The following is a 26,429-nucleotide window of genomic DNA, read 5'->3' on the forward strand; positions in this document are numbered from 1 at the left end:
CAGTCTGACTTTTCCCGTCTCTTTCCGGGGGTGTGACTACGACGCGCCATAGTGAGGTATTTTGTTGTACTACATAAAGATGTTTAGTCTATTTATATTATTGAATTTGTGTTAAACGTAGGTAGAAAGAGTGAGCGCGTGGGCGTTTGAATGGTTAGTGTCGAGCGCTGGATGCCGTGTTTAACCCATAGCAACGAGAGCTGTATTACCCAGTTTATAAGTCACTTTTGGAGTACATCAGAGGTATGTTTGAGTGTGGTATTGTGTTGTAATATAAAGACGTTTAGCTTGTTTACATGGTTGATTCTGGTAACCCCGGTGGCGTAGTCGGGACTAAGTTAGGCATAAACGTCACGGTTACACATGCCAGGGCGTCGAGGGTGTTTCATTATGCGTGTCAAAACTTGACTCCAAAAACTGGTACAGTCGAGACTTCTAATGCTTTTTTTTTATTATTATTATTTTTTTGTGTTTATTAGTTTTCAACAATTACAAACATAACCTAAAATCGGAACAAGAGAACAACACAGAGGAAAAAAAAAAATATAGGCTATATATTTATTATTATTATTATTATTATTATTATTATTATTATTATTATTATTGAGAGTTCCTGGGAGCCACCTTCAAAAGGTGAAAGAAGAAAATTAAATGATTGTACAAACAATATGCCTTCCATATTTACACTTAAATATACCTTACATATTTGAACCTCACTAAACAAACCCAGTAGAGGATATATTTAAACCCATAGATATAGGCATCAAGACTGCCTCTCCCGGGTTTGTGGGTCTCCCTCTACTGGGTTTGTGGGCACCAGGTCAGGAAGCAGACAGACTGGCTAAACCAACCGTCTGCTAGCGGCCTCGCGTCACCCAGGTCAGATAAATCCCATCACATAGAGCCTCTTTCACATAGCTATCATCATATAGACACTGTGTCTGTTCCCCGAATTTGGAAATCCAAAAAATGTTTAAACCTATCTAAGGTTAAAAATTTAATTGATGTTCAACAAATAAAAAACAGCTATAATACAGATGAGCAAATGCTAAAGCTCGGGTTGCTGAATATTCGATCGCTTACTTCAAAAGCACTCATTGTTAATGATATGATTTCAGATAATAACCTAGATGTGCTGTGTTTGACAGAAACCTGGCTAAAACCAAGCGATTACATTACTTTAAATGAGTCCACCCCGCAAGATTACTGTTATAAACATGAGTCTCGTCTTAAACGCAAAGGGGGTGGTGTTGCTGTAATTTATAGTAATATTTTCAAAACCACTAAGAAATCAAGTTTTGAATATAATTCTTTTGAAGTGTTAGTGCTTAATGTAAAAATATATAGTATAAATGATAAATCACGTTTGAGATTTGTGCTGGCTACTGTATACAGGGCACCATACAGACTTTATCAAAGAATTTGCGGACTTTCTATCAGAGTTAGTATTGGCTGCAGATAAAGTACTAATTGTTGGTGATTTTAATATACACATCGATAATGAAAAAGATGCATTGGGTTTGGCATTTAAAGACATTGTAAACTCAATTGGAGTTAGACAACACGTGTCAGGACCTACTCATCGTCGTAATCATACTCTAGATCTAATATTATCACATGGAATAGATGTTGATGCCGTTGAAATTCTGCAGCAGAGCGATGACATCTCAGATCATTATCTAGTCTCGTGTAAATTACATTTAGCCAAGGCTGCAAAGCCGACTCCGTGTTACAAATATGTTAGACCTATCACTTCTGCTACTAAAGATTGCTTTATTAATAATCTTCCTGATCAGTTTCATCATTTTAGCATCCCGGATAGCTTAGAAAAACTTTTACTTATATAACTTATTGCAACAGAAACTTTTAACTCTCTCTTTTCCAGCACTTTAGACACAGTTGCTCCTTTGCGCTTAAAGAAGATTAAAGAAGATAATCCAACGCCGTGGTACAACGAGCACACTCGGGCCCTTAAGAGAGCAGCCAGAAAAATGGAGCGCAACTGGAAGAAAACAAAATTAGAGGTATTTCGCATTTCATGGAAGGAGAGCTCGATTGCTTACAGAGAGGCTTTAAAAGCTGCTAGATCTGCTTATTTTTCAAACCTATTAGAAGGAAATAAACATAATCCTAGGTATTTATTTGAAACAGTGGCTAAACTAACGAAAAAGAAAGCTTCAAACACAGAAGGTTCCAAGCAGCACAGCAGTAATGACTTTATGAACTTCTTCACTTATAAGATTGATAATATCAGGGATAAAATTAGGAGCTATAGGAGAGGAAGAATTTACTAAACTCGTTAAATCATCTAAATCTACAACATGTATGTTAGACCCTATACCGACTAAGCTGCTGAAAGAGATGCTTCCAGAGGTCATAGATCCTCTTCTTAATATCATTAATTCCTCTTTGTCTCTAGGATACGTACCAAAAAACTTTAAGCTGGCTATGATTAAACCGCTTGTTAAAAAAATGCAACTTGATCCTTCAGAATTAGTCAATTACAGGCCGATCTCGAATCTACCTTTTCTGTCAAAGATACTAGAAAAGGCAGTATCTTCACAACTATGTTCCTTTCTAGAAAGAAATGATATCTGCGAGGATTTTCAGTCCGGATTTAGACCATACCATAGTACTGAGACTGCTCTCGTTAGAGTAACAAATGATTTGCTCTTATCATCCGATCGTGGTTGTGTCTCTCTATTAGTGTTACTCGATCTTAGTGCTGCGTTTGACACCATTGACCACAACATTCTTTTAAATAGACTAGAAAACTATGTTGGCATTAGTGGAATTGCACTAGCATGGTTTAAATCATACTTATCTGACCGTTATCAGTTTGTAGCAGTAAATGAAGAGATGTCTTATCAATCACAAGTTCAGTATGGCGTACCACAAGGCTCAGTACTAGGACCGTTGCTGTTCACTCTGTACATGCTACCATTAGGAGATATCATTAGCATGGCATTAGTTTTCTCTGTTATGCCGACGATACTCAGCTCTATATTTCTTCAAAACCTAACGAAACTTACCAATTCACTAAATTAACAGAATGCATAGCTGATATAAAAAATTGGATGACTCGTAATTTCTTACTTCTAAATTCTGAAAAAACAGAGATTCTAATTATTGGACAAAAAACTTCCTCACGTAATAACCTAGAATACTGTCTAACACTTGATGGCTGCTCTGTTAAGTCTTCGTCGTCGGTTAGGAACCTGTGTGTGCTCTTTGATACCAATCTTTCATTTGAAAGTCACGTGTCTAGTATCTGTAAAACCGCATTTTTCCATCTTAAAAATATATCTAAATTACGTCATATGCTCTCATTGACAAATGCGGAACAATTAGTTCATGCGTTCATGACCTCAAGGCTAGATTATTGTAATGCTCTACTGGGTGGTTGCCCTGCACGCTTAATAAACAAAATAAGGTGGTTCAAAACGCAGCAGCTCGAGTTCTTACCAGAACCAGGAAGTATGACCATATTAGCCCGGTTCTGTCAACACTGCATTGGCTGCCTATTAAACATTGTATACATTTTCAAATATTGCTGATTACTTACAAAGCACTAAATGGTTTAGCTCCGCAGTACTTGAGCGAGCTCTTAACGCATTATACTCCTTCACGTCTATTGCGATCTCAAAATTCCGGCCAGTTGATAATACCTAGAATATCAAAATCAACTGCTGGCGGTAGATCCTTTTCCTATTTAGCACCAAAACTTTGGAACAGCCTTCCTACCATTGTCCGGGAAGCAGACACACTCTGTCAGTTCAAATCTAGATTAAAGACACATCTCTTTGACATAGCGTTCACATAATACATTATAGACTTCTATAATTCAATATTAGGCTGCATAGATTAGGTCAGCTGGAACCGGGAACACTTCCCATAAATCCTGATGTACTTGTTACATCATGAGAAGAATGGCATCTACACTAATTTTAGTGTCTTTGTTTATCCCAAGGTTTTCCCGCAGCCTGCCGGATCCAGGCCGTTTCCAGATCTGATGAAGGACCTTCGCCTGGACCCGATGTCAACACAGTGCTGAAGTACCAACTAGTCTCTCCCTATGGAGGATCCCTTTCCCACTCTACAGATAACACGTCGTCGGGAAAACTCAATTTGCGTATCTACCCCGAATTGATAAAATAAAATAAAATTCTGAATCAAAACTATAAGGAAACACCAGTAATTTGTTTAGGCTTGGTTTGTAGGGAATTCCAAACCTGCACACATATATTCAAACGCACATAACTATAGAACCCGTTCTTAATGCGCATCTGAAGGCCATCAGCGTTTCTCACAGGTTCGCGTTTTAAGTCTGTGTAGAGAGAATGGTGTCGTCTTGGCGGCCCTAATTTAAAAACAAATGATCGTTGCGACGGAAGCGAATCGATCAAAACTAACTTTAGCTGGAAAAACTTTATTAAAGAACCGCTATAAAGCCAAAACAATCTTACGTTAAATTATACATTTATCTCTGTAAAGCTGCTTTGAGACAATCTACATTGTTAAAAGCGCTATATAAATGAAAATGACTTGACTTGACTTGACTTGACTCAAGACTGCAAGAAGCACAGGTTAAGTAGCCTATAATCTAAAGATACATATTCAAGTATAACCTTGTTCTTTAAAGCTTTTTAAACAGCTTTAAAGAACAATATTGTTTAATTTATCAATAGCTAGCTATGTGGTTATTCCAAGGTTTTTTTTTTTTTTTTTTCAGTGATGGGGAAATAATAATAATAAAAATAATTCGTTAATTTTTTTTTTTTTTTTTTTTTTTTTTAGGCTACTCAAAGCACTTACATATGGAAAGGGGAATCTCCTCAACCAAAATAACCTTACATTCTTATGCAAGAAATGACATCTGATATAAAAGTTCCTCGTTTAGGAACATTTTCAGTTGATAATGGGTCTCATTCACTAATAATTGCGCACCATTTTGTATTTTCGGCACATTTGAACTTCCCACGAAAACTTTCCGCCTAATTCAACCACACTATATTACGACCCGCAAACTACTGCGTAAGTAAACCGAAATGACGGTCTACGTTTCTGTAATTATAGTGTACTTCCGTGTAGGTATAAGGGAACAGTAATTAAGTTTTGGGTAATAAAGGGGTAACAAGCAGATATACAACCTGCAAAGAACTTCGTAAGTAAACCGAAATTACGGTGTACGTTTCTGTAATTATAGTGTACCTCCGTGTAGGTATAAGGGAACAATATGTTAAGTTTTGGGTAATAAAGGTGTACAACCAGATATACAAGCAAATTATTTATAATGTAATTATTTTAAAACTAACAGGTACCTATTATGTTCATATATTCCAGGCAAAAATTTTACGTCTGTTGTATATAAAAGTTTTTAATCACATTTCTGGCAAAATATGTTCTTGTGCAATGTAGTTACAGGGTAATTTTGACATCTGTGGGTTGTAAATTAAACTTATACTAATATATATATATATATATATATATATATATATATATATATATATATATATATATATGGTTAAACTACTTAATGTTAAGCCAAAAAAAGTTGTTTCTGCTATGATTTTAATTTAGAATGTGCCATGTAGTACTTAGTACTTACCTTATCACATTGTATTGCAATGACACTTAAATGTCAGGGCAAATATACTGTGTAATTAAAAGTTTTTTTTTTTTTTTTTTTTTTTTTCTTAATAAGAGTACCTTTCTCTGTAATTACTGTGCAAATAGTGTTGTTACATAGTAAGTAGTGTTTGTTACCTGTTTCAACTGTGTATTTACAGGGTGTAACTCCTGGGGGCTGTGCAACCCCCTTGTTCTGTGTAGTTACAGAGTAAGTGCAGTAAATATACAATAAAGGATCCCATTTAATTTCAAAAAAATTTCAAAACACTTTTTCATCTTAATAAAACATTGTCTTTTCTACAGTATACTCAAACAACAAAGTATAACACATACTCTGAAGTTGAGGAGTTGATGGAGTCCCATTGGTCTTGCTGCACTGCAAAAATATGAATATACAGTATACATGCTCTTAGCAAGCTACACCTTCAATTTTAAGTTGTCGAACAATCCTCCACTCTAAAACATTTTGTGCCACCTTATATTACTGTAGTAACTGTAAATTTGAAGAAAACACATTTTGCACCCTGACATTTAAGTGTCATTGCAATACAATGTGATAAGGTAAGTACTAAGTACTACATGGTATGTTCTAAATTAAAATCATAGCAGAAACTCATTTTTTTGGCTTAACGGTAAGTAGTTTAGTAAGAAAAGCCAATAAATAGCATTGCCAATGTTTTTCAAAATCAGGTGTTTATAAAATTGTTTCAGATTAAATTTTTATCATACTGTGCTTACATACAGCTATATATATATATATATATATATATATATATATATATATATATATATATATATATATATATATATATATATAAAACGTGTAAATTAAACGTGTGTATATATATATACAGAATTTTATTATATATATATATATATACACGTTTAATTTACAACCCACAGATGTCAAAATTACCCTGTAACTACATTGCACAAGAACATATTTTGCCAGAAATGTGATAAAAACTTTTATATACAACAGACGTAAAAAAAATTTCCTGGAATATATGAACATAATAGGTAGGCTACCTGTTAGTTTTAAAATAATTACATTATAAATAATTTTCTTGTATATCTGGTTGTACCCCTTTATTACCCAAAACTTAACATATTGTTCCCTTATACCTACACGGAGGTACACTATAATTACAGAAACGTACACCGTAATTTCGGTTTACTTACGAAGTTCTTTGCAGGTTTATGCTTGTATACCCCTTTATTGCCCAACACTTAATTATTGTTCCCTTATACCTACACGGAAGTACACTATAATTACAGAAACGTACACTGTCGTTTCGGTTTACTTACGCAGTAGTTTGCGGGTCGTAATCTAAAGTGTTACCTAACCTTCTTCTAAGTCTGATGAATTCCGAGAAGCTACCTCGTTCTCGAGTTAAGTAATTTACACGCACAAACCATAACCATATAGCCTATAAGGCCTTTCCGCACAGATGATCTTTCATCACTCTCTGCAATGACGCACGAGAGAAGTAAAACTAGATCCTCGAGCGATAAGTGAGCCGTTTTCTAAACAAGTTCAAACGCAAAAGTTTGTATATATAACGCACCTTTACTTGCTCTTTTACTTATATAGGCATGATGATATATAGTCAATATGTGTGTGTAGCCTTTATAAATATATAAGTATAGCATAATGTTTATCTATGTTTAAAATGTAATCTTAACATAAAGCCATCATTTTAGAGGAATGTCTGTAACCAGAGTTGATGAACTCCATTGACTTCCATAGGAAAAAAAAATAAAAATAATACTATGCAAGTCAACTGTTTGGTTACCAACTTCCTTCAAAATATCTTCTTTTGTGTTCAGCAGAAGAAATAAATTCATACATGTTTGAAACAACTTGAGGGTGAGTAAATGATGACAGAATTTACATTTTGAAGTGAACTAATCATTTAATGTGGCAAATACACTTGTTAATTCAGCCTAAATTAAGATGAAACAAGCTGACTGGAAAATTGTGAAGGTTGTAACTTGTCAACTCAAAAAATCACCTTTATGCAAATAAATGTCAACATTCTTTGTTTTCATTTGATACTTATATTGAAAAACAACTGTTAAGATTATTGCACATTTTTCAATCACGATATAGCCTCTTTGTGTCTTTAAAATGATTTCTTTCATTTCATTTGCCATTTGAAAACATAAAAGATAAGCGCATGCACATATTAAGACATTTCTGCTGTTGGTTTTAAATCCCAGTTTTTCTTTTTCAAATGTCACATTAAGAAACAGTACACACACACACACACACACACACACACACACACACACACACACACACACACACACACACACACACACACACACACAAACAAAAACACTTTAGTACTGTATTTCACACATAAAGTTTGCATCCCACACCATGAAAGCTAAAAACTGTATTTCATATTGGCTACATTTTTAAAGTAATAGAGCACTGTTGAAGACTTTCCTATAATTGGTTTGGCAGTTGTATAAAAAATAAAAAAAAAGGAAACCAAGCCAGTTGCGTAAGGCAACTTTGGTTATTCTTAATGTAAAGTAGATACAGTAAACTAGTTATTTTTTTTTTAAATCAGTGTCATTATTTTTATAAATAGCCTGCTGTGTGTGTATAGTTTATCACTAGAGCGCCATCTTGTGTCCTAACCAGGAACTCTCCTTTCAGAAAAGGTGAAAATAAGCTCCACTGACATAAATACATTAAATAGAAATTAGTTGATTAGACACTGTGTTCATATTGTTAAGGATTGAGTTGAAAAACTTCAGTAAAGGTTAAAGATTTAATCCTAAAATGTATTAGGCTAAAAGACACGTAAATAGTAAGGAATTCCTCCTGTTGGTTTTAAATATCAAATGCCTCATAAAGTAACAGTACACAAAATGAAATGAATAAAAACACTTCATATTTTACACAAATTTTTAACATCCCAGACCAGCAGAGGACCAAAAACTGTATTTCAAATATATATGCATATATTTAAATAATGACTGTTTTAGTGTTGTAAACTGTAACTTTTATTAAATGTAAAATAATAATGAACAAAGAAACTCCATGAAGATCAACCAGTAAAAAACAAGGTAAAACAAGCCAAAAAAAAATGAATATAAAATAAATCAGAATCAGTGGATCCAAGGGTATTTTTACACGACAACGATGTACTATAAACGGAAAAGTTTACCATTTGCATTTTCCACGCACAGACCACAACATTTTCAAAACAATCCCCGTTCACACGGTTCAGGGCCCCAAAAGTGGCAAAAAGGCAAAAAAAATAATAATAATAATGAAGAAAGAAACAATAGGGCCTTCGCCCTTTCCATGAATTAGGGCTTGGGCCCTAATAATCCTTACGAAAACAATAGGGCCGTCGCCCTTTCAGGGCTTGGGCCCTAATAATAATAATAAAATATAGCTGCGAGCAGCGATTACGGGCCCAAGCCGGAGCCACCGTAACCCCGGTGCGCATAGTTTTTTTAAAAAAAACTATTTACTGTGTAAATCAACAGCCAAAACGGATAAAAGTTTTCAGTTTTTAGTTGAGTAACGGCCCCTTAGTGTGTTTGTGAAACCAAGAATAAACCCACAAACTAAAGTAATCTTTAATCTTTGCTAATTAGATGAATTGTATTGTTTTGTTCAGCCCGGTCTCACCCCAAAACGTCATGTACTGACGGGTCTTGACCATACGGCAACATACGACGAATAGGGTACCCCTAAAACGTCCATATGAGACGAAGACATAAGCGCACCAGCAGCGCCTCCTAGCGGTACCCTAACGCATACCTAAACCTACCCATAACCCGAATAGTCACATATGGATGTTTTAGGGGTACCCTATTCGTCGTATGTTGCCGTATGGTCAAGAGTCAAGACCCGTCAGTATGTGACGTTTTGGGGTGAGACTGTGTTATTTTGTTTGTTACGCACACTCATCATTATGAACACCTCATCCCTGAACGTGCCTCCTTTTCACCTCTCCTGGATGTGATGATGTCATAAACTAAAACAAAAACAGTAGCCACGCCCACCAGAACCGAGAGGACCAATCGGGCGACAACTTCAGAAGCATCACAGCAGAAAGCACAATCTGAGGAAATAAAAAACAACATGATACACTTGTGAAAGACCAACAACATACAGTACAAAACAAATAAGGCATCCAAGATTATTATGTCAATAATTAGTAGTATAACTAACACACCTGAACATGGCTGGCAGAGATCAGTGGTGTTGAGATGTGTGGTCTGGTTGCTGATGGGATTGTTCAGCACACAGCTGTAGGAATCATCCAGACACTCCAGATGTAAAGAGAGGCTTCTGTTGAGATCACACACACTGATGCTGGACAATACACTGGTTCCTTTGTACCAGGAGAGAGTCGCATGACTCACATTCAACACTGAACACAGCAGAACACATTTGGACTCTGATGATCCTGATGATGAATTTGGTGGGAATTCACTGATAATAACCGGAATGGGCAGACGAGCTTAGAAACATGAAAGAGTAAAGAGAAATGTAGCTTTCCTGCAACGGTCTATAGCATACAAAACACAGCGCAACTTGTAAATCTCTACTCACCGTAGACAGTAACACTGAATCTATGTTTGGTATGTGTTTTGCTGCTGCTGATGGTTATTTGATAAACTTCAGAGTCTGTGATTCTGGTGTTTGTGATGGTCAGAGATCCAGTCTGATTGTCCACCTTCAGTCTGTCTCTGAATCTCCCATCAGGAACATCTTCCTTTATTGAGATGTAGTTGGTCTCGCGGTGGATTTTCGCTAATTGAGGCCCGTCGGTTTTAAAGTTCCACATGATCACATCATTGGTCTGTAGTTCAGTGTCAGCCTGTAGAGTGACTGAATCTCCCTCCATCACTGACACCGACTTCACTGCATCTGTGTCACCAAACACACCTGAAGAACAAAGAAAAAACAAGTCAATTGTGCAGATTAAGGATCTTAAAGGTATCTAAATTAAGCTTTAACTGAACTTTGTGGTATTGAAACAATTGCAAACTCTGGAAAGTCCAATTTTGCCTTTCAAATGAGATCCTTTAAGATAAATAGATCTCAGAGACGCATCTTCGTATGTTTGTAACTTACCAACCAGACGGCAACAGCACAAACAGAACAAAATTGATCTGTCGAACATTTTCCTCAGCAGTTCAGGGATCTGAAACAGTATCACTCAAGGTGCTCAAGCTTTAAACTCTGAAAGCGCTGTGGTTTGCAGTCGATGAGAACAAGCCCGATCTCCTCCGCTGCGCGTCTTCTTTCTCCTCCCTCCACAGATACCACAGCAAATCTGATCATGCAAAATGGTGGACATGTAAGAGAGTTTCCTGCTAAAAAAACAAACACCTTGGCTGAAATGATTTCACTTACAAGTCACTGTTTTGCCGTCTGCAAAGTGCAATCCCTACAAATGGACAGCTTTACATCTGGACTGTCTATTGTTGTATTGTCGAAATCCTGCTTAATAATGTGCCATGTGCTCAAACGTAGGTCGTTGATGCTTGTGAGCCTAGAGAAAACAGGACGACTGCTGATTGTCATGATAACAGTGTCATTTCTTTCACACTGAACTAAACCCAGACAGCAACATAGTGTCGGCCCAGATCCGGGCCATATCTGGTACACATCTGGATTCCATGCGTACCAGATCAGGGCCGAATCTGGGCCGACACTTTGTTGCTGTCTGGGGAGATACATTTTTGTTGCTTTTTGCAATAAAAGCTGAAGTGTAGTAAAGTTAAATGTTGGAAAACTAATCAGTTTTCCATTTTTAGGGTATACGTTTACACAACAACACTGTACTAAAAATGGAGAAGTATATCCTTTGCATTTTTCTCGTACAGACGACAGAATTTTATCAGCGGAAACGACTAAAAACACTGTTTTCTGCTGTCAGGCCAGTGGATGGCGATGCCACTTTGTGAATAAACACTACGCGCCTATAGACTGAACATGCAATACACATGACACAACCGTTTTCACTAATACAAGTTTTGTAGTTTACACAATAATTATAGCCAATAATGGTGTCAATTTCAAAGGTTTGTGTTTTCAGGCCCCCAAAATCTAACTGAGTAACTGAACGTCCAAAACGCATAAAAAGCTTTCCGTTTTTAGTTGAAAATGGTGTAGTGTAAATGGCCTTTTAATGTGATAATGAAGGCAATAAAATCATGTCACGAAAAAAATGGATTTAATAAATAAATAATCCTATTGTGTTTTTGCTGTGACTGTGATTCTGTGTTTGGGAGTCAAAATGAAACTTGCTGCTCTGGAAAGAAATGTGGTTTGATGTGGAAACTGATTGTGTTGGACAAACAACTTGTGCAATAGTGGCCTTTTTGTTCCCCTTTCCTGCTGATATGATGCTCACAAAACAGTTTTTCTATAAAAATATAATACTATTAATGCTGATGTTTGACATACCAAAGCGTTCTTCTTATTGTTTGAATGTGACACATTAAAATGCCATATACTTTGGATTAATATTGACTTGATTGTTCGTGACCTTGATCTTGCAGTGCGATATTTCAGTAGAACTTATCAAGCTTCTCAGAAATAACTGTTTCTATCAAACCTAGATCCCACATCCTGAAGATGACCAGATGACATTAAAAAAACATGTTTTTTTGTGTGCGTCAATGCCTGGACAGAAAACAGTCAACAACCGAGGCAAAGCGCAACAACCCTGACTGAATCCAATATGGCCGCTCAGCACATCAACAGTAAAACAGTAAAATACTGTTCATTAGCACTTCTGTTTATCTGTGCCTTGAAAGTCAGTTGTGCACACAGTGCTATCCAACATCTGTTTGTGGACATGAAATTATCTGTGCAAAATACCAAAAACATAACACAATTTTGCAAGACAGTGGCTCTCCATGAGTGGAGCTTGACATGTGTGTGAATATTTTGGTAATTATTATTTTTTATTATCTATAAAATGTTCCCAAATGAACCAATAAATGATGTGGAATCCTTTTTTCATGTACCATCAACATTTGTACAGTAGAGGGTTAAAAATTAGTTTGGCCCATACAAATTTTGACTAAATGTAATAAAGTTAAAAATACTAGTGTGACCTAATTTGACCAAAACCAACATAAATGTGTTGACCCAACTGTATATACATCAAGGTGGAAAAGGACTTTCATCATATAAAACAAAAAAGATTATATCAAACTTATTAAGAAATTTTACCTTGCTGGAGAAATCAGGTCATATCTAATGCCAGTTATGCTTCAGTAAAACATTGTTTTTACAGTTTGGTTAAATTCAGTTATAATCAGTAATCTCAAATCATTTCTTTCATTTCAACAAAACATTTATTTAACCATAGCAAAAGTAAATTTATTACTTATGTTTTTATTTTATTTTATTTAAAATTAGACAAATCTAAAATTATTTTAATCTCCAATATGTTATTTAACAGTTGATATGGTTCTTTAATGCTTCGCTAACTAGCAGAAGATACTCGCCGGGTTTAAATCCCAGTTGTGCAGGCGGGGCATGTTGTCACACTGCGTTACAATGTGCCCCTATTATAAATATGCTATTATATTCTATACTTTTATGAATTCTATTGAGAAAACATGAGAAAATGGTGAAAAAAGACTGAGAGTCAATGTTCAGAAATTATTTATTATTATTAAGTTTTGAACTAGCTGTATAGCTGTGTTTTCCTGTGTGTTTGTTGTCAAACACATTTTTTTTTTTTTTTGAGAAAATATTTTATTTCGTCTTGTATATTTTTTTATTAGATTAAGGCAAAATTTCTATTAAATCATCATCACCGCGTAAGAGACACTTTGAATCAAATAGTCTTTTAAAAAGTATTTATTCTTGCAAGAATAGGCTCAGTCAACCACACAGAAGTTACACTGTGGAGTGAGTGAGACACAGACAAGAGGAGCAGGGCAGCTTTTATACTGTTTTATCTCCAAGGTCTTCCCTAGCTTCCTTCCACATTCCACAAACAAAAACCTCCTTGGCTGTTATTGCTATTAGCCTTAATGTGTGCCATTAGGCTCCTAAGACCCCATTCTTGTTGGTGTCATGAATCTCAGTCTTCAAGAAGAAGAAACTGGATGAAATATTCTGAATGATACCATAAGAAAACAATTATGATGATGACAACAACATATTTTGTTGATCCTGTAATAACATTCCTGTCCCAAAATTTAGTCCTTACCCTATCCCCACCCCTAAACCTAACCCTACCAATAACTTTTCCATAAAATCAGAGGGAGATGATAGGTGAATAACACTGATGTTGAAGCACCTCACCCTGGTTCTAAGCCTAAACTTGACATAAACTGTAAACTTGTCCCTCAAATCTGATTGGTTGATTGGAGAGTTGTCCCAGGATGAAAAAAAATGTTGATCCAGGAACATGTGGTACTTGGTGAAATCACGTTCACCTTGCAGGTCAGCAGGTACAAAGTACATCAGCATCAAAATTAACCCCAAACATCCAAATCTCAAACCTTTTATCCTGTTACAGTTTACATACATTTTACAAAATAAGGTGGCTATGATGTATATGATTACAAAAACAATTCATTCTACAAAAGTACTATTCTACAAAATGGTCATTTCAAAATCTTGGTCCTCACTGCATATACATTTAGTAATAAAATGTACAATACAATTAGTTTTAGTTTTATATATAAACTACAGCATAAACTACATATAAAAATGGCAGAGAGGAGAGTGAGCCAATCAGCCGTTGGGGGTGTGTCCACTCAAGATGGAGGAGAGTGAGCCAATCAGCAGTTGGGGGTGTGTCCACTCATGATGGAGGAGAGTGAGCCAATCAGCCGTTGGGGGTGTGTCCACTCATGGGGGAGGAGAGAGAATGAGCAAGAGGGAGATTTGAAGAAAGACTGTAGAAAGAGAGATGGCTGAGTGACAAAAGAGAAAAGCTCAGAGGAATATCACAAAAAAAGGTTATGGTGAGGCAAGACCTTTAGGACCCGCTTTAATATTAGAAAAGCTTTCCAGGTCTGGAGAGACCTAAACGGGGAGGCCTGAAAATGTTCTCTCTGCTCCATCCGTGAGTAAAACTTACGAAACTTACATACTGTACTTTTAAGTGACTGCATAGTTTTTCTTGACAAGTGGCGACGATTAGAAAATTCATAATAATTCATAATGATATCAGACTGAGCTGTAACCTGTGCGTCTAGATCGTTATTATGAACACAGTGTCACAGTTTTTTATTTTAAACTTAAAACATATAAGGGCAGTGCACTATGTAATGATCTATGTTCTATGTAATGATAGCTGAATCATACCACACACACATGAAACTTAAATGGTACTTACAGATTTTAGAGATGTGAGACAGATTTAGGGCACATAGTACTGATCACTGCGCTGCATCCTGTCTGTTTGAACAATAACAATATACTCAATTAAACACATCATTTATTTGGTGAATTAGAAGGAAATATATATAAATATATATATATTCTTTTTTTTATCTTTGAAAGATTTTTTTTTCTTCTATAAAATATAGAATAAATATAAATCTTGTATATATGTATATATATATATATATATATATATATTATATACATCTAAATATATTTAGATTTACTTATATAAATCTAAATATATATATTTAAATATAAATCTTATATTTCCATCTAGTTAAATTGTCTATTTCTAATATTTACCTTTCTGGATCCTGCAACAGGCAATCACACAACCAGCCGCAAAGAAAACACCAATTACTATTCCTGCTACAGCAGCTGGAGACACACCTGGATCTAGAACAGCTAAAGACAGAAAGAGAGTCATTATTTCTAAAAAGAGTAACTGATATTACTGGTCTCTTTGATTTTTCTTCTTTGTCATCAGTTGTATGATAAGCAACAGCAGCTAAAACAGCATCAGAAGCAACAGGAAAAAAATGACTTAATGCATTTTTATGTTAATAACATTAGTAAAGATGTGTTTGCTGTGACAGTGACACACCATGTGAAAATTGTGTCACTTTGACATGCATGGTATTCACTTCACAGTATGTACAAAATAAAATAAAATACAAATATTTATTAAATTATCAAATGTCACTCACCAGTGACAGAAACACTGTATCTCCTAATGATGCTGAATCTGCTGTTGTTGATCTGTAGTTTATATTCTCCAGAGTCTTTATTTCTGGTGTTTGTGATGGTCAGAGATCCATTCTGATGATCCAGCTTCAGTCTGTCTCTGAATCTCTCTTTACACTGAACATCTGTACAGATCTTACTCTGATCTCTATTTATTTCAGCAATTAGAATGTCGTTAAAATACCAAGTCACCACATCATTTAGTCTTAACACAGTATGTAAAATAACAGAATCTCCCTCCTTCAGTGAATTTCTAGTCATTTTATAAGCAGCAAAATAATCTGAAACACACAAAAAGTATTATTGACCCACACATGTATTACACACATGTATAAGGTAGTTTAATGCATTACAAAATGAGAATTTAAACTACTTTATTACAATATTACTTTTTAAACATCACAGAAGTTTCTTGTGTTAAAAAATTATGCAAGTTATTATATAGTTATTAAAATTATTTTCACTCAGTAACTCACCAGTGTCAAAAAAAACATAAAGAACACTTTCAGTGTTGTCACCGCTGATGATCTCTAGCTTACAAATTGCAAAGTATGGGATTCTGGTGTTCATGATGGTCAGAGATCCAGTCTGATGATCCAGCTTCAGTCTGTCTCTGAATCTCTCAGTGTCTTCATTACACTGAACATCTGTACAGATCTTACTCTGATCTCCAGTGATTTGAGCGATGCGTATGCCATTCAAATACCATATAATCTTCTCTTGTTGGTTTGTTTGAACACCAGTATGTAGGGTGACTGAATCTCCCCCCATCACTGACACAAAGACTCTTTCAGAAGCAGATACCCCTGAAGAAGAATTGAAGAGTGAAATTTAAGCCAAACTAAATTATACAACAGTAAAGTGAAGTGAAAAATGTTCTTGCCATAAGTTTCAACCCCTTAGTTTTTATCCAGTATTAGAACAAATTAGTTTAGACCTTCCTTTATCCTCTGAACAGAGTCGAGAACTGTTCCCAGGAAGGTTATACGCTGACTGGGAGACAGTACACTCTTGGATAGGTTGATCCTGAGCCCAATGCATTCCAGATGGCTGAGGAGCCAGGATTTGTGAGTTTGTAACCTGGGCCTCCGACTGGGCCAGAATGAGCCAGTCGTCGAGGTAGTTCAGAATGCGCATTCCCCGCTGTTTCAGGGGGGAGAGAGGTGCATCCATGCATTTTGTAAATGTACGAGGTGCCAGTGATAGCCCGAATGGCAGGACTGTGTACTGATAAGCCATCCCCTCGAACGTGAATCTCAAGAACGGTCTGTGATGGGCGGTTATCTGGTTGTGAAAGTAAGATCCACTGACAAAAACCAATCCCCTGGGCAAATCTGCGAGAGGATTTGTTTGGTCGTTAACATCCTGAATGGCCGTCTTATGAGGGCCTTGAGGGTGTCTGAGATCTAGAATAGGCCTGAGGCCGCCATCCTTTTTCGGCACCAGGAAGTAACGGCTGTAGAAACCAGACTCACTCAGACTCAAACAACTGTCTCGACAGCCCCCTTTGCTAGAAGGTTTCACACTACCGATGTGCTGACCATGGAATGAAAGCACGGAGGTCTGCGAGTGAATTGGAGCGAGTAACCTCGTTTTAATGTGTTCAGAACCCATTTTGACACATCGGGGATGGCTTCCCAGGCCTCGGCCTGAGTGACCAGGGGCTGAATAAAGCCTGGGGGCGTGCCGCCGTGTGTCGGGGACCCGGCCACCCAGGTGTTTGGAAGAGGAAAAGTGCTCTTTATCTGAGAATTTGTGTGCTTTATTTTTGTCGCTGTTGAAACAGCTTTTGTTTGCATGGGTGTGTGAACGGGCCCATTTGGCTGCAATTAGAGAATTTCCAGCCGCCTGAACTGAAAAGGGGGCTGGAAGAAGCATGCAAGCTCTTTTTAGGGGTGGTCTGGCCGCAGCGAGACTCAACCGCCTCCTCTTCCTTTAGAGCCCGACCAATCCTCGCCTTCAGATGCCGCCAATGACAGGCTGTCATCGTCGAGGTCTTCCTCCGATCCACCAAAAGAGACGAGGCTGGCCGCTTCAAAGGACAGACACTGGTCTGCTTGGGTGAAGAGCACCAGCGAAATCTCTCTCTGTGGAGAGAGTGAGGCAAGCGGGTCTGGGCCGTCTCTGTGCACTCGTTTGTCCTCTGACCCCGCCATTTCTTCCTCCGAGGTTCCTGGGAGGCGAGAAACGGGAGGGCATGAGTGGCAGGGTCGCTCTCTGAAAAGAAAGCTAGCTGCGAGCGCAGAGAGGAGAGCGGCATGTTCTCCTGTGTGAGTGCAGTTTCGGCATGGTCTTTGCCCAGGCAGGAAATGCACTGAAGCAGGGAAGATCAGCGAAGAGGTCGTCGGTGAAGGAGATTAAATCTGAAGTCTATGGCGAAATGGGCCGCTTATATAGTCTTTAGCTCCGCCCATTTTGGCTTCGCCAGGTTCATGCAGTTCCCGCAGCCCAGCCAATCAGCACGCTGATAGCTTTACTCTATGCTGGCTGTTTTAAAATAAAGGCTTTAATATTCTCGAGAAAATGAGTTTTCCTTTTCTGAATGCGTCGCGTCTGAACGCGTTGTTGTCTTTGGAGCTCCATCGATTTGATTTATAAATCTTGATTTTATTCTTTAAACTTACAACAAACATTTTCTACTTTACCTCACTGAGAAGCACTACTGCTCAACCCTCATAGTTACAACGCGGACTGTTGAGCAGACGCGTCTCAAGCCTATTAGTGATCCAACGCTGGATACTCCTATAGGTTACTCCCGTGGATCACGGCTGAACGCGTCTTCTCAACACTCACTTACAAACATTTTTCGCCTATCGTGCGTCTACTCTACACCCGTACCACTAAAAAGACGGATTATATCTAAAACTTCAGTCATAAATTAGTATTAATATTGATAGCATCACTGGTAGCTTCGTTGCTAACTTACTGTCCATCTGTTAAAATGGCGAATATATCAGATGAAAGTAGTCTACCTTTTGGTGCAGGTGAGGACACATTTGAGCTGCACGCACTGCAGTCTGAGCTGGAAGCTGTTGAGAAACAGATCCACGACCTTTTATTGAGACAAGCCGAGCTGATAGACCGGCGGTTAGCTCTTGAAACATCACGCGCCGATGCACACAAATCAGAGATTAACGTTACTAACCCGCTGACTCCGACTTCGTCTACTCCGTGCGTTTCTCAACATAGGTCCCGAGCGCCGAGGTCGCGATCAGCCATGGTCTCGTTCACTCCGGCTCCAACACGCCACCACGAAGCCTGGGTGGTTCCGCAGCGGAAGACGCGAGTCAGGTCTAGACCAAGACTCTCTCCGACCCTCCCGGTTTTCGAGTTATCCACACAAAACCGCTTCTCCCCTCTTCGCGAAACAGAACGCGATGCTGTGATCATCGGCGATTCCATCATTCGGCACGTACGCGCAACGTTAGGTAAAAGTAAGGTGCACAGTCACTGCTTTCCTGGTGCTCGTGTTTCTGAAATCGCTACTCACGTTCCCGAGATTCTGAACGGTCACGAGCGCGTCGGAACTGTTGTCCTCCACGCGGGAGTGAACGACATCAGGATGCGCCAGACAGAGATTCTGAAGAAAGACTTCAGGAATCTGATCGATACGGTACGCAGCACATCGCCTGAAACAACGATCATAGTGTCAGGACCGCTTCCCACGTACCGACTAGGACATGAAAAGTTTAGCAGATTATTTGCGCTAAATGAATGGTTAATGTCATGGTGCAATGAGCAGAAACTGCTCTTTGTAAATAATTGGAATCTGTTTTGGGAGCGTCCTAGGCTTTTCCGTGCCGATGGCTTACACCCAAGCAGATTCGGAGCAGATCTTCTGTCGGATAACATCTCCAAAATGTTAAATACCTTTTGACTAGTAACCAAAAGTCCAAATCATAGTCTCTGCTGCACCAATTTAACTGATATAAATACTAGTGTAGAATATTGCATAGAAACCGTGTCTATTCCTCGTTTAGTGAGATCAAATAATATATCTACTGCAGGATCTAGGAAAAATCTAATTGTTATTAAAACAGAAAATGTTGCTATTAGTAAACAAAAACAATTTCTAAAGCTAGGTCTTCTAAACATTAGATCACTCACACCTAAGGCAGTTATTGTAAATGAAATAGTCACAGATAATAGCTTCGATGTACTTTGCCTAACTGAAACCTGGCTTAAACCAAATGATTATTTCGGTCTAAATGAGTCTGCTCCTCCTGGATACTCCTATAAGCATGAGCCCCGTCTAATTGGTCGTGGCGGTGGTGTTGCGACAATTTATAGAGATATTCTCAATGTTACTCAGAAAGCGGGTTATAAGTTTATTTCGTTTGAAGTACTTGTACTAAATGTTACGCTCTTAGATGTTAGAAAAACATCCCTATTATCTCTAGCCTTGGCTACCGTATATAGACCGCCTGGGCCTTACGCTGATTTCCTAAAAGAGTTTGCAGATTTTCTCTCAGACCTATTAGTCAATGTCGATAAAGCATTAATTGTTGGAGATTTTAACATACACGTAGATAATCCAAATGATGCGTTAGGGGCTGCGTTTACAGATTTATTAAATTCATTTGGGGTCAAGCAAAACGTCACCGGACCAACTCATCGTCTTAATCATACACTCGATTTAATTATATCACATGGAACCGATCCAACCGATATAGATATTATACCGCAAAGTGATGAAGTCACTGACCATTACATGGTAACTTGCATATTACGTACTGCTGTAATATGTCATGCAGCGCCGCGTTATCAACCAGGCAGAACAATCCTTCCATCCACCATAGATAATTTCTCAAATTGCTTATCCGATCTGTCTCAGCTGCTGCCTGAACCCAAACAAACAGATGAACTAGAAGAACTAACTAGCACTATGAGCACTATTCTCTCTAGAACATTGGATGTTGTTGCACCTATTAGATTAAAAAAGGTCAGAGAGAAAATTAAAGCACCGTGGTACAACAATACCACGCATGTTCTAAAGAGAGAAACCCGTATTTTAGAGCGTAAATGGAAACAAACTAATTTAGAGGTCTTTAGAATCGCGTGGAAAGACAGTATGTCACGTTATAAAAAGGCCCTAAAAGCAGCCAGGGCTGAGCACCTCCGCAAACTAATAGAAAATAACCAAAATAATCCAAGGTTTTTATTTAACACCGTGGCTAGACTAACAAATAAACAGACATCACCCGAACAAAATATCCCATTACAGTTTAGTAGTAATGATTTTATGAAGTTCTTCACTGAGAAAATAGAAAACATCAGAACCACAATTGTAAACGTTCAATCTTCAGTTGCGCCTTATAATTCAGCCTTAATTATCACCCCGCAAGAACAATTACAGTGCTTTACAACTATAGAACAAATAGAGTTAAATAAACTTATCACTTCCTCTAAAACAACAACATGTTTATTAGATCCGATACCAACTAAACTACTGAAAGAAGTGTTACCTGTAGTGGAAGAGCCTCTCCTTAATATTATTAACTCGTCTTTATCTTTAGGTCATGTTCCAAGAACATTTAAACTGGCAGTTATAAAACCTCTCATTAAGAAACCACAATTAGATCATAATAACCTAGCAAATTATAGACCCATTTCAAATCTTCCATTTATGTCTAAAATATTAGAAAAAGTGGTGTCCGCTCAATTGTGTTCTTTCTTGCAAGAAAATGATATCTATGAGAAGTTTCAGTCTGGTTTCAGGCCGCACCATAGCACTGAAACTGCGCTCGTTAAAATCACAAATGATTTACTTTTAGCTTCTGACCAAGGCTGTATCTCAATACTAGTTTTACTTGATCTTAGTGCTGCGTTCGATACTATAGATCACACAATACTCTTAGATCGACTACAAAATTATACTGGTGTTCAAGGACAAGCATTAAGCTGGTTTAGATCATACTTATCTGACCGCTACCATTTTGTCTATTTAAATGGAGAAAAATCGATCATAACTCCAGTAAACTATGGAGTGCCGCAGGGATCTGTGTTAGGCCCTCTATTATTCTCAGTATATATGATGCCACTTGGAAATATTATAAGGAAACATGGAATTAGTTTCCATTGTTATGCTGATGACACTCAAATATATATTTCATCACGGCCAGATGAAAACGATAAATTATCCAAATTGACAGAGTGTGTTAAAGATATAAAAGATTGGATGACGCGTAATTTTCTTTTATTAAATCCAGACAAAACAGAGGTACTACTTATCGGTTCAAAAAACCGCCCACAAAACCTCTCGCAATACAACTTTAATATAGTAGGATGTCCTGTTACTTTATCCTCTACAGTAAAAGACCTGGGTGTTATACTCGATTGCAACCTGTCTTTCAAAAATCATATTTCATATGTTACAAAAACCGCCTTTTTCCACCTTAGAAACATTGCTAAGCTACGTAATATGCTATCAGTTTCTGATGCAGAAAAGTTAGTTCATGCATTCATGACCTCGAGACTAGATTACTGTAATGCTTTATTAGCCGGTTGTCCTGCATCCTCAATTAACAAGCTACAGTTAGTCCAAAATGCCGCCGCTAGAGTTCTTACTAGATCAAGAAAATATGATCATATAACACCGATTTTATCATCACTGCATTGGTTACCTATAAAGTTCCGTATTAATTACAAGGTATTGCTACTGACTTATAAAGCCCTAAACGGCTTAGCTCCAGTCTATTTAACGGATCTTCTATCGCCCTATAATCCATCGCGCTCTTTAAGATCACTAAATTCAAGGCTTTTGGTCATACCTAGGATATCCAGAACCACCAAAGGAGGGAGAGCATTTTCACATTTAGCTCCAAAACTCTGGAATAGCCTTCCTGATACTGTTCGTTGCTCAGACTCGCTCTCCCAGTTTAAAACTAGATTAAAGTCGCATCTCTTCAGCCAGGCATTCATATAATATTTTTAATCTTACAGTCCAAATTACAATCCGGCCTCTAGTTAATAAACGCCAGAGGAGAACTGGCCCCCGACTGAGCCTGGGTTCTCCCAAGGTTTTTTTTTCTCCATTGGGTCACCTGATGGAGTTTTAGGACACTATTAGGTCACTTGATGGAGTTTTTCGGTTCCTTGCCACTGTTGCCTTTGGCTTGCTCAGTTGGGGATATTCTGGATATCTAATTTGATTTTATCAATAAATTCCACTAGAAACAAACCTTGTTGTATTATTTTAATTTAATACTGTGAAGCTGCTTTGATACAATCTGTATTGTGAAAAGCGCTATACAAATATACTTGACTTGACTTGACTTGACTTGAACCGTTTTTGAAAGGGAACTGAACTGAACAGATCATAAAGATTGTAGTTACAGAACTATGTCTGTATTCATAATAAATGTAAACAAACAGCAGAACACATTCACTCATCAGATAAACATACAGGAGTCAAGAAATAATAGATAATATAACTCTTCACAGTAAAGTGTGTTGATTGACTAAATAATACTCACGAGTGACATTGAATCTCTTTATGATGCTGCTGTTTCTCTCCAGTTTATAGACTCCAGCATCTGTGATTTCGATGTCTGTGATGGTCAGAGATCCAGTGTAATGATTCACCTTCAGTCTGTCTCTGAATCTCTCTGTACACTGAACATCTGTACAGATCGTACACTGATCTGTGATTTCAGCGATGAGAATGTCATTATAATACCATGTCATCACATCATTTGGGTTGTTTATTACACCAGGATCTAAAGTGACAGATTTTCCCTCCTTGACTGATATCGTCATTATTTCATCTTGTTCAGCAGCCAAAACACCTGAAACACAAACCAACAGATGATTAGAAGATATTTTATTGAAAAAAATCCAGTAATCCCCTCCCCTGATCCAGTAATATCCCCCAAATATGCTGCTTCAAATTATGTTGACTGTTCCTCTGAAATATTAATAAAGATTCATGATGAATGGTTGGGACTAAATTGTACATGCTTTAGTTTGTCACATCAACATCACAAACATGTAGCCAATAATACTTGAACAATTTCATCCTTAAACCTCAGAAACTTAAAACAGCAATAACTAAAAATCACTAAAACTCATTCAAACTGCGTCACATTCCGACTGCATGCTTTTTGTTTCATTATCATTAGCTGGAAAAGACATTGTAACAAATAAATGCACTTACCAGCCACAAATGCACACACTGAGAGCCAAATAAAGACCCTCATTTTACTATAGAGTCACAGAATGCTGATTCTGTGGAAATAAAAGCTTTTGCCTGTGTAAATACACAATTAAAATTGCGTTCTTCTGTATAAGAGCAAATTGAAAGCCGTTTAGGTCTAGTTGTGTCTATAACTGTTGTGCCCAGGTAAAATTCCCATCTTCTTGCCCCACCTTTTTTTTTAACAAGGGCATTCCAGAAAGCAGGTTATGCAACCTGAGTAATTTTACTCAGAGTATAAGTGGATAACCTCCACTTTCAGTTCCAAAAATAACTTTCAATTTCTGAACATAACCTGCTCCGGAACAACAGTTTACCTATTGATGAGGCTCCAGTGGGCGTGACAGATATATTATTTAGATATATTATTGCTAGCCGCTCTGAAATTGCCTACCCTACCTTTAAAATCCCCCAACACGGCACCACCCCGCAATATAAGTATGTTTTTTGACTGACAGGGTACCTAGGCAGTGTTCACTGCTCCCTACTCCCTGAGCACAGGATATCTGTTGAAGTGGACTTCGCTGACTATAATCGCTCATTTGGAACTCCCTATCATCAAAGAAAGGCAACGACGGGGTCGTATAACATATACTGTATAACATAACAAAACATATAATATACATATCAACAAACATTGTGTCCTATCTGATAAATAGAATTAAAACATGTTCATTGCATAGACTTCTTGTATATTTAATTGACTATTGCAGTAGACTATTAACATATTTGAAGCTGTACTGTAACTGTCATTCATTATGAAAATACATTTTGATTTGGTTAACTACGTGTAAGTGTGTTCTTATCCAGTCAACACGTGAGATCATGCGATGATCACAGTGACATCACACCATTCTCTTACTGTAATGATACTCAGAGTGTGAGCAATACATTAGCTCATTGTGAATTCAATATATTGAGTAGGTTGAGAGGAGGCAGTTCAAATGTTGGTCACCGGGGAGGACATTATACTTTCTGTTTCTCAACACTGGAAAAACACGGCTACTGCAGGATTTGTTAGCAAACCGTTTGTGCTTGTGCTCTGGAATCACATGGCTTCAGTAATCAAACCAGTAAATAAAATGATTGCATTGACATTTCACCATCTAGGTTAACTATAGACCCGATATAATCCGGCTATGAGTAACCTACCTCTAGCCAAAATAAACCTTGAATTTGGTTACATGTCGTTTTTGCCAAAATAACTTGCAAGATGTATGATATCCCATCATGTAAGCAAATTGGTTTCATTTCTTCACTCGTTTCATTTCTTTGTTATCTAATTGATGACTGGTCTATTCTTGGGCTATGGTTTAGACGTCCATTACATTTTCACTGACAGCCCAAATTTTGCCTTGTTTTAGCCTAGACGTCTGGGCTGTGTTTGGACGGCTATTAGACGACTTTTAAACGCTAAATTGCTTGCTGGGTCTCTGTGGGTGTTCTCAAACGTAAGGCTGCATATCTCGGTTGCCACGTCATCAAACGCTGCTGCAGGCCGTCTGAAGGATCCTTGAAAGGCAGCCTTCGTTTCGTGTCCTTCATTAGGCCTGTTTTGAAAGATGCATCTGATGTATCCTTTGTGCCTTCAATCACCCAAAATCCTTTGTACATATTTCAATTCACGAAAATAAACTGAGGGAAAACGAGTCTGTAGTCTGTACTGAGCTTGTCTGAGTTTATTATGAAATGTAAGACAAAAATAATGTTTTCGGACATGAAAGCATATTATGTTATCTTTTGTTTTGCCTGGTTTGCCTTCACTAACTGCATATGCCGGTACTGTAAATTTAGATTGCTCTTTCTCTGCCATTGTTTTGGTATTCCTAGGTTCAGTGCCTTCTTCTTCTTCTTCGATAGATTTTATTGGCAGCTTGCAAACATAGTGCATTACCGCCATCTACTGGACGGAGGTGTGATCAGGTTCCGTGCCTCTCGCACTCCTCAAATCAAACGGTCGCGCGCAAGTGGGCAGGTGCTGTGTGGCAAAAGGGTGGTTGCCATGGTTGCGAGAGAGTGACAGTCGCCTAAGCCAATCCTTTGATTCGTCCCGAATCGAAATAATGAGCTGTGTTTAATACAGATTAAACGGTCTAGAGTCACTTGATTTTTATACTCTTTTTTTCAGAGTTCTTACATTTTAATTATGTATTGATATATATAGAAAGTTTTAACAAATTTGGATCTTTAATTTTTAATAAATCCTACCTACCCTGCCTTTAATGTAAAGATTTAAAATAAGTTTTAATAGTATTTTCGTACTGTGACCGTGTGGGCAGGAACGTGTGAAATAGCCATGAGCTCTTACTAGACCGTCTCATTCTTGCATTTAATTGTTACATGTAATATAAACATCTAATTTAATTCATGAGTTAAACAGCTATTAGCTTGAGCAAAGGTCAAAAGTTTAGAGTGTGGAATGTACATAAACACAGTTATTCAGTTATTTCTGATTAA

The 26,429-nt window shown here is 37.5% G+C and overlaps 1 protein-coding gene and 1 long non-coding RNA gene across 2 annotated transcripts; one reads left to right on the forward strand and one right to left on the reverse strand.

Moving 5' to 3' along the window:
* Positions 1 to 22: 22 nt before the first annotated feature.
* On the forward strand, positions 23 to 5,029 carry LOC311295149. Its single transcript, XR_014628194.1, has 3 exons — positions 23 to 243; positions 1,886 to 2,024; positions 3,971 to 5,029. It is a non-coding gene; the product is annotated as an uncharacterized lncRNA (long non-coding RNA).
* A 9,099-nt stretch (positions 5,030 to 14,128) lies between these two features.
* On the reverse strand, positions 14,129 to 23,559 carry LOC311295117 (uncharacterized protein). The gene is made up of 6 exons (XM_084416327.1): positions 23,254 to 23,559; positions 16,255 to 16,584; positions 15,742 to 16,059; positions 15,338 to 15,439; positions 14,985 to 15,046; positions 14,129 to 14,541 (listed from the first exon to the last, which is right to left on the reverse strand). The coding sequence occupies exons 1-5, from the start codon at positions 23,534 to 23,536 to the stop codon at positions 15,009 to 15,011; spliced, it is 1,071 nt and encodes a 356-aa protein (XP_084272453.1). The 5' UTR covers positions 23,537 to 23,559; the 3' UTR covers positions 14,129 to 14,541; positions 14,985 to 15,008.
* Between the last annotated feature and the right edge of the window lie 2,870 nt (positions 23,560 to 26,429).

This window comes from Rutilus rutilus (assembly GCF_951802725.1).
Source record: "Rutilus rutilus genome assembly, chromosome: 8".
Lineage (NCBI taxonomy): Eukaryota > Metazoa > Chordata > Actinopteri > Cypriniformes > Leuciscidae > Rutilus > Rutilus rutilus.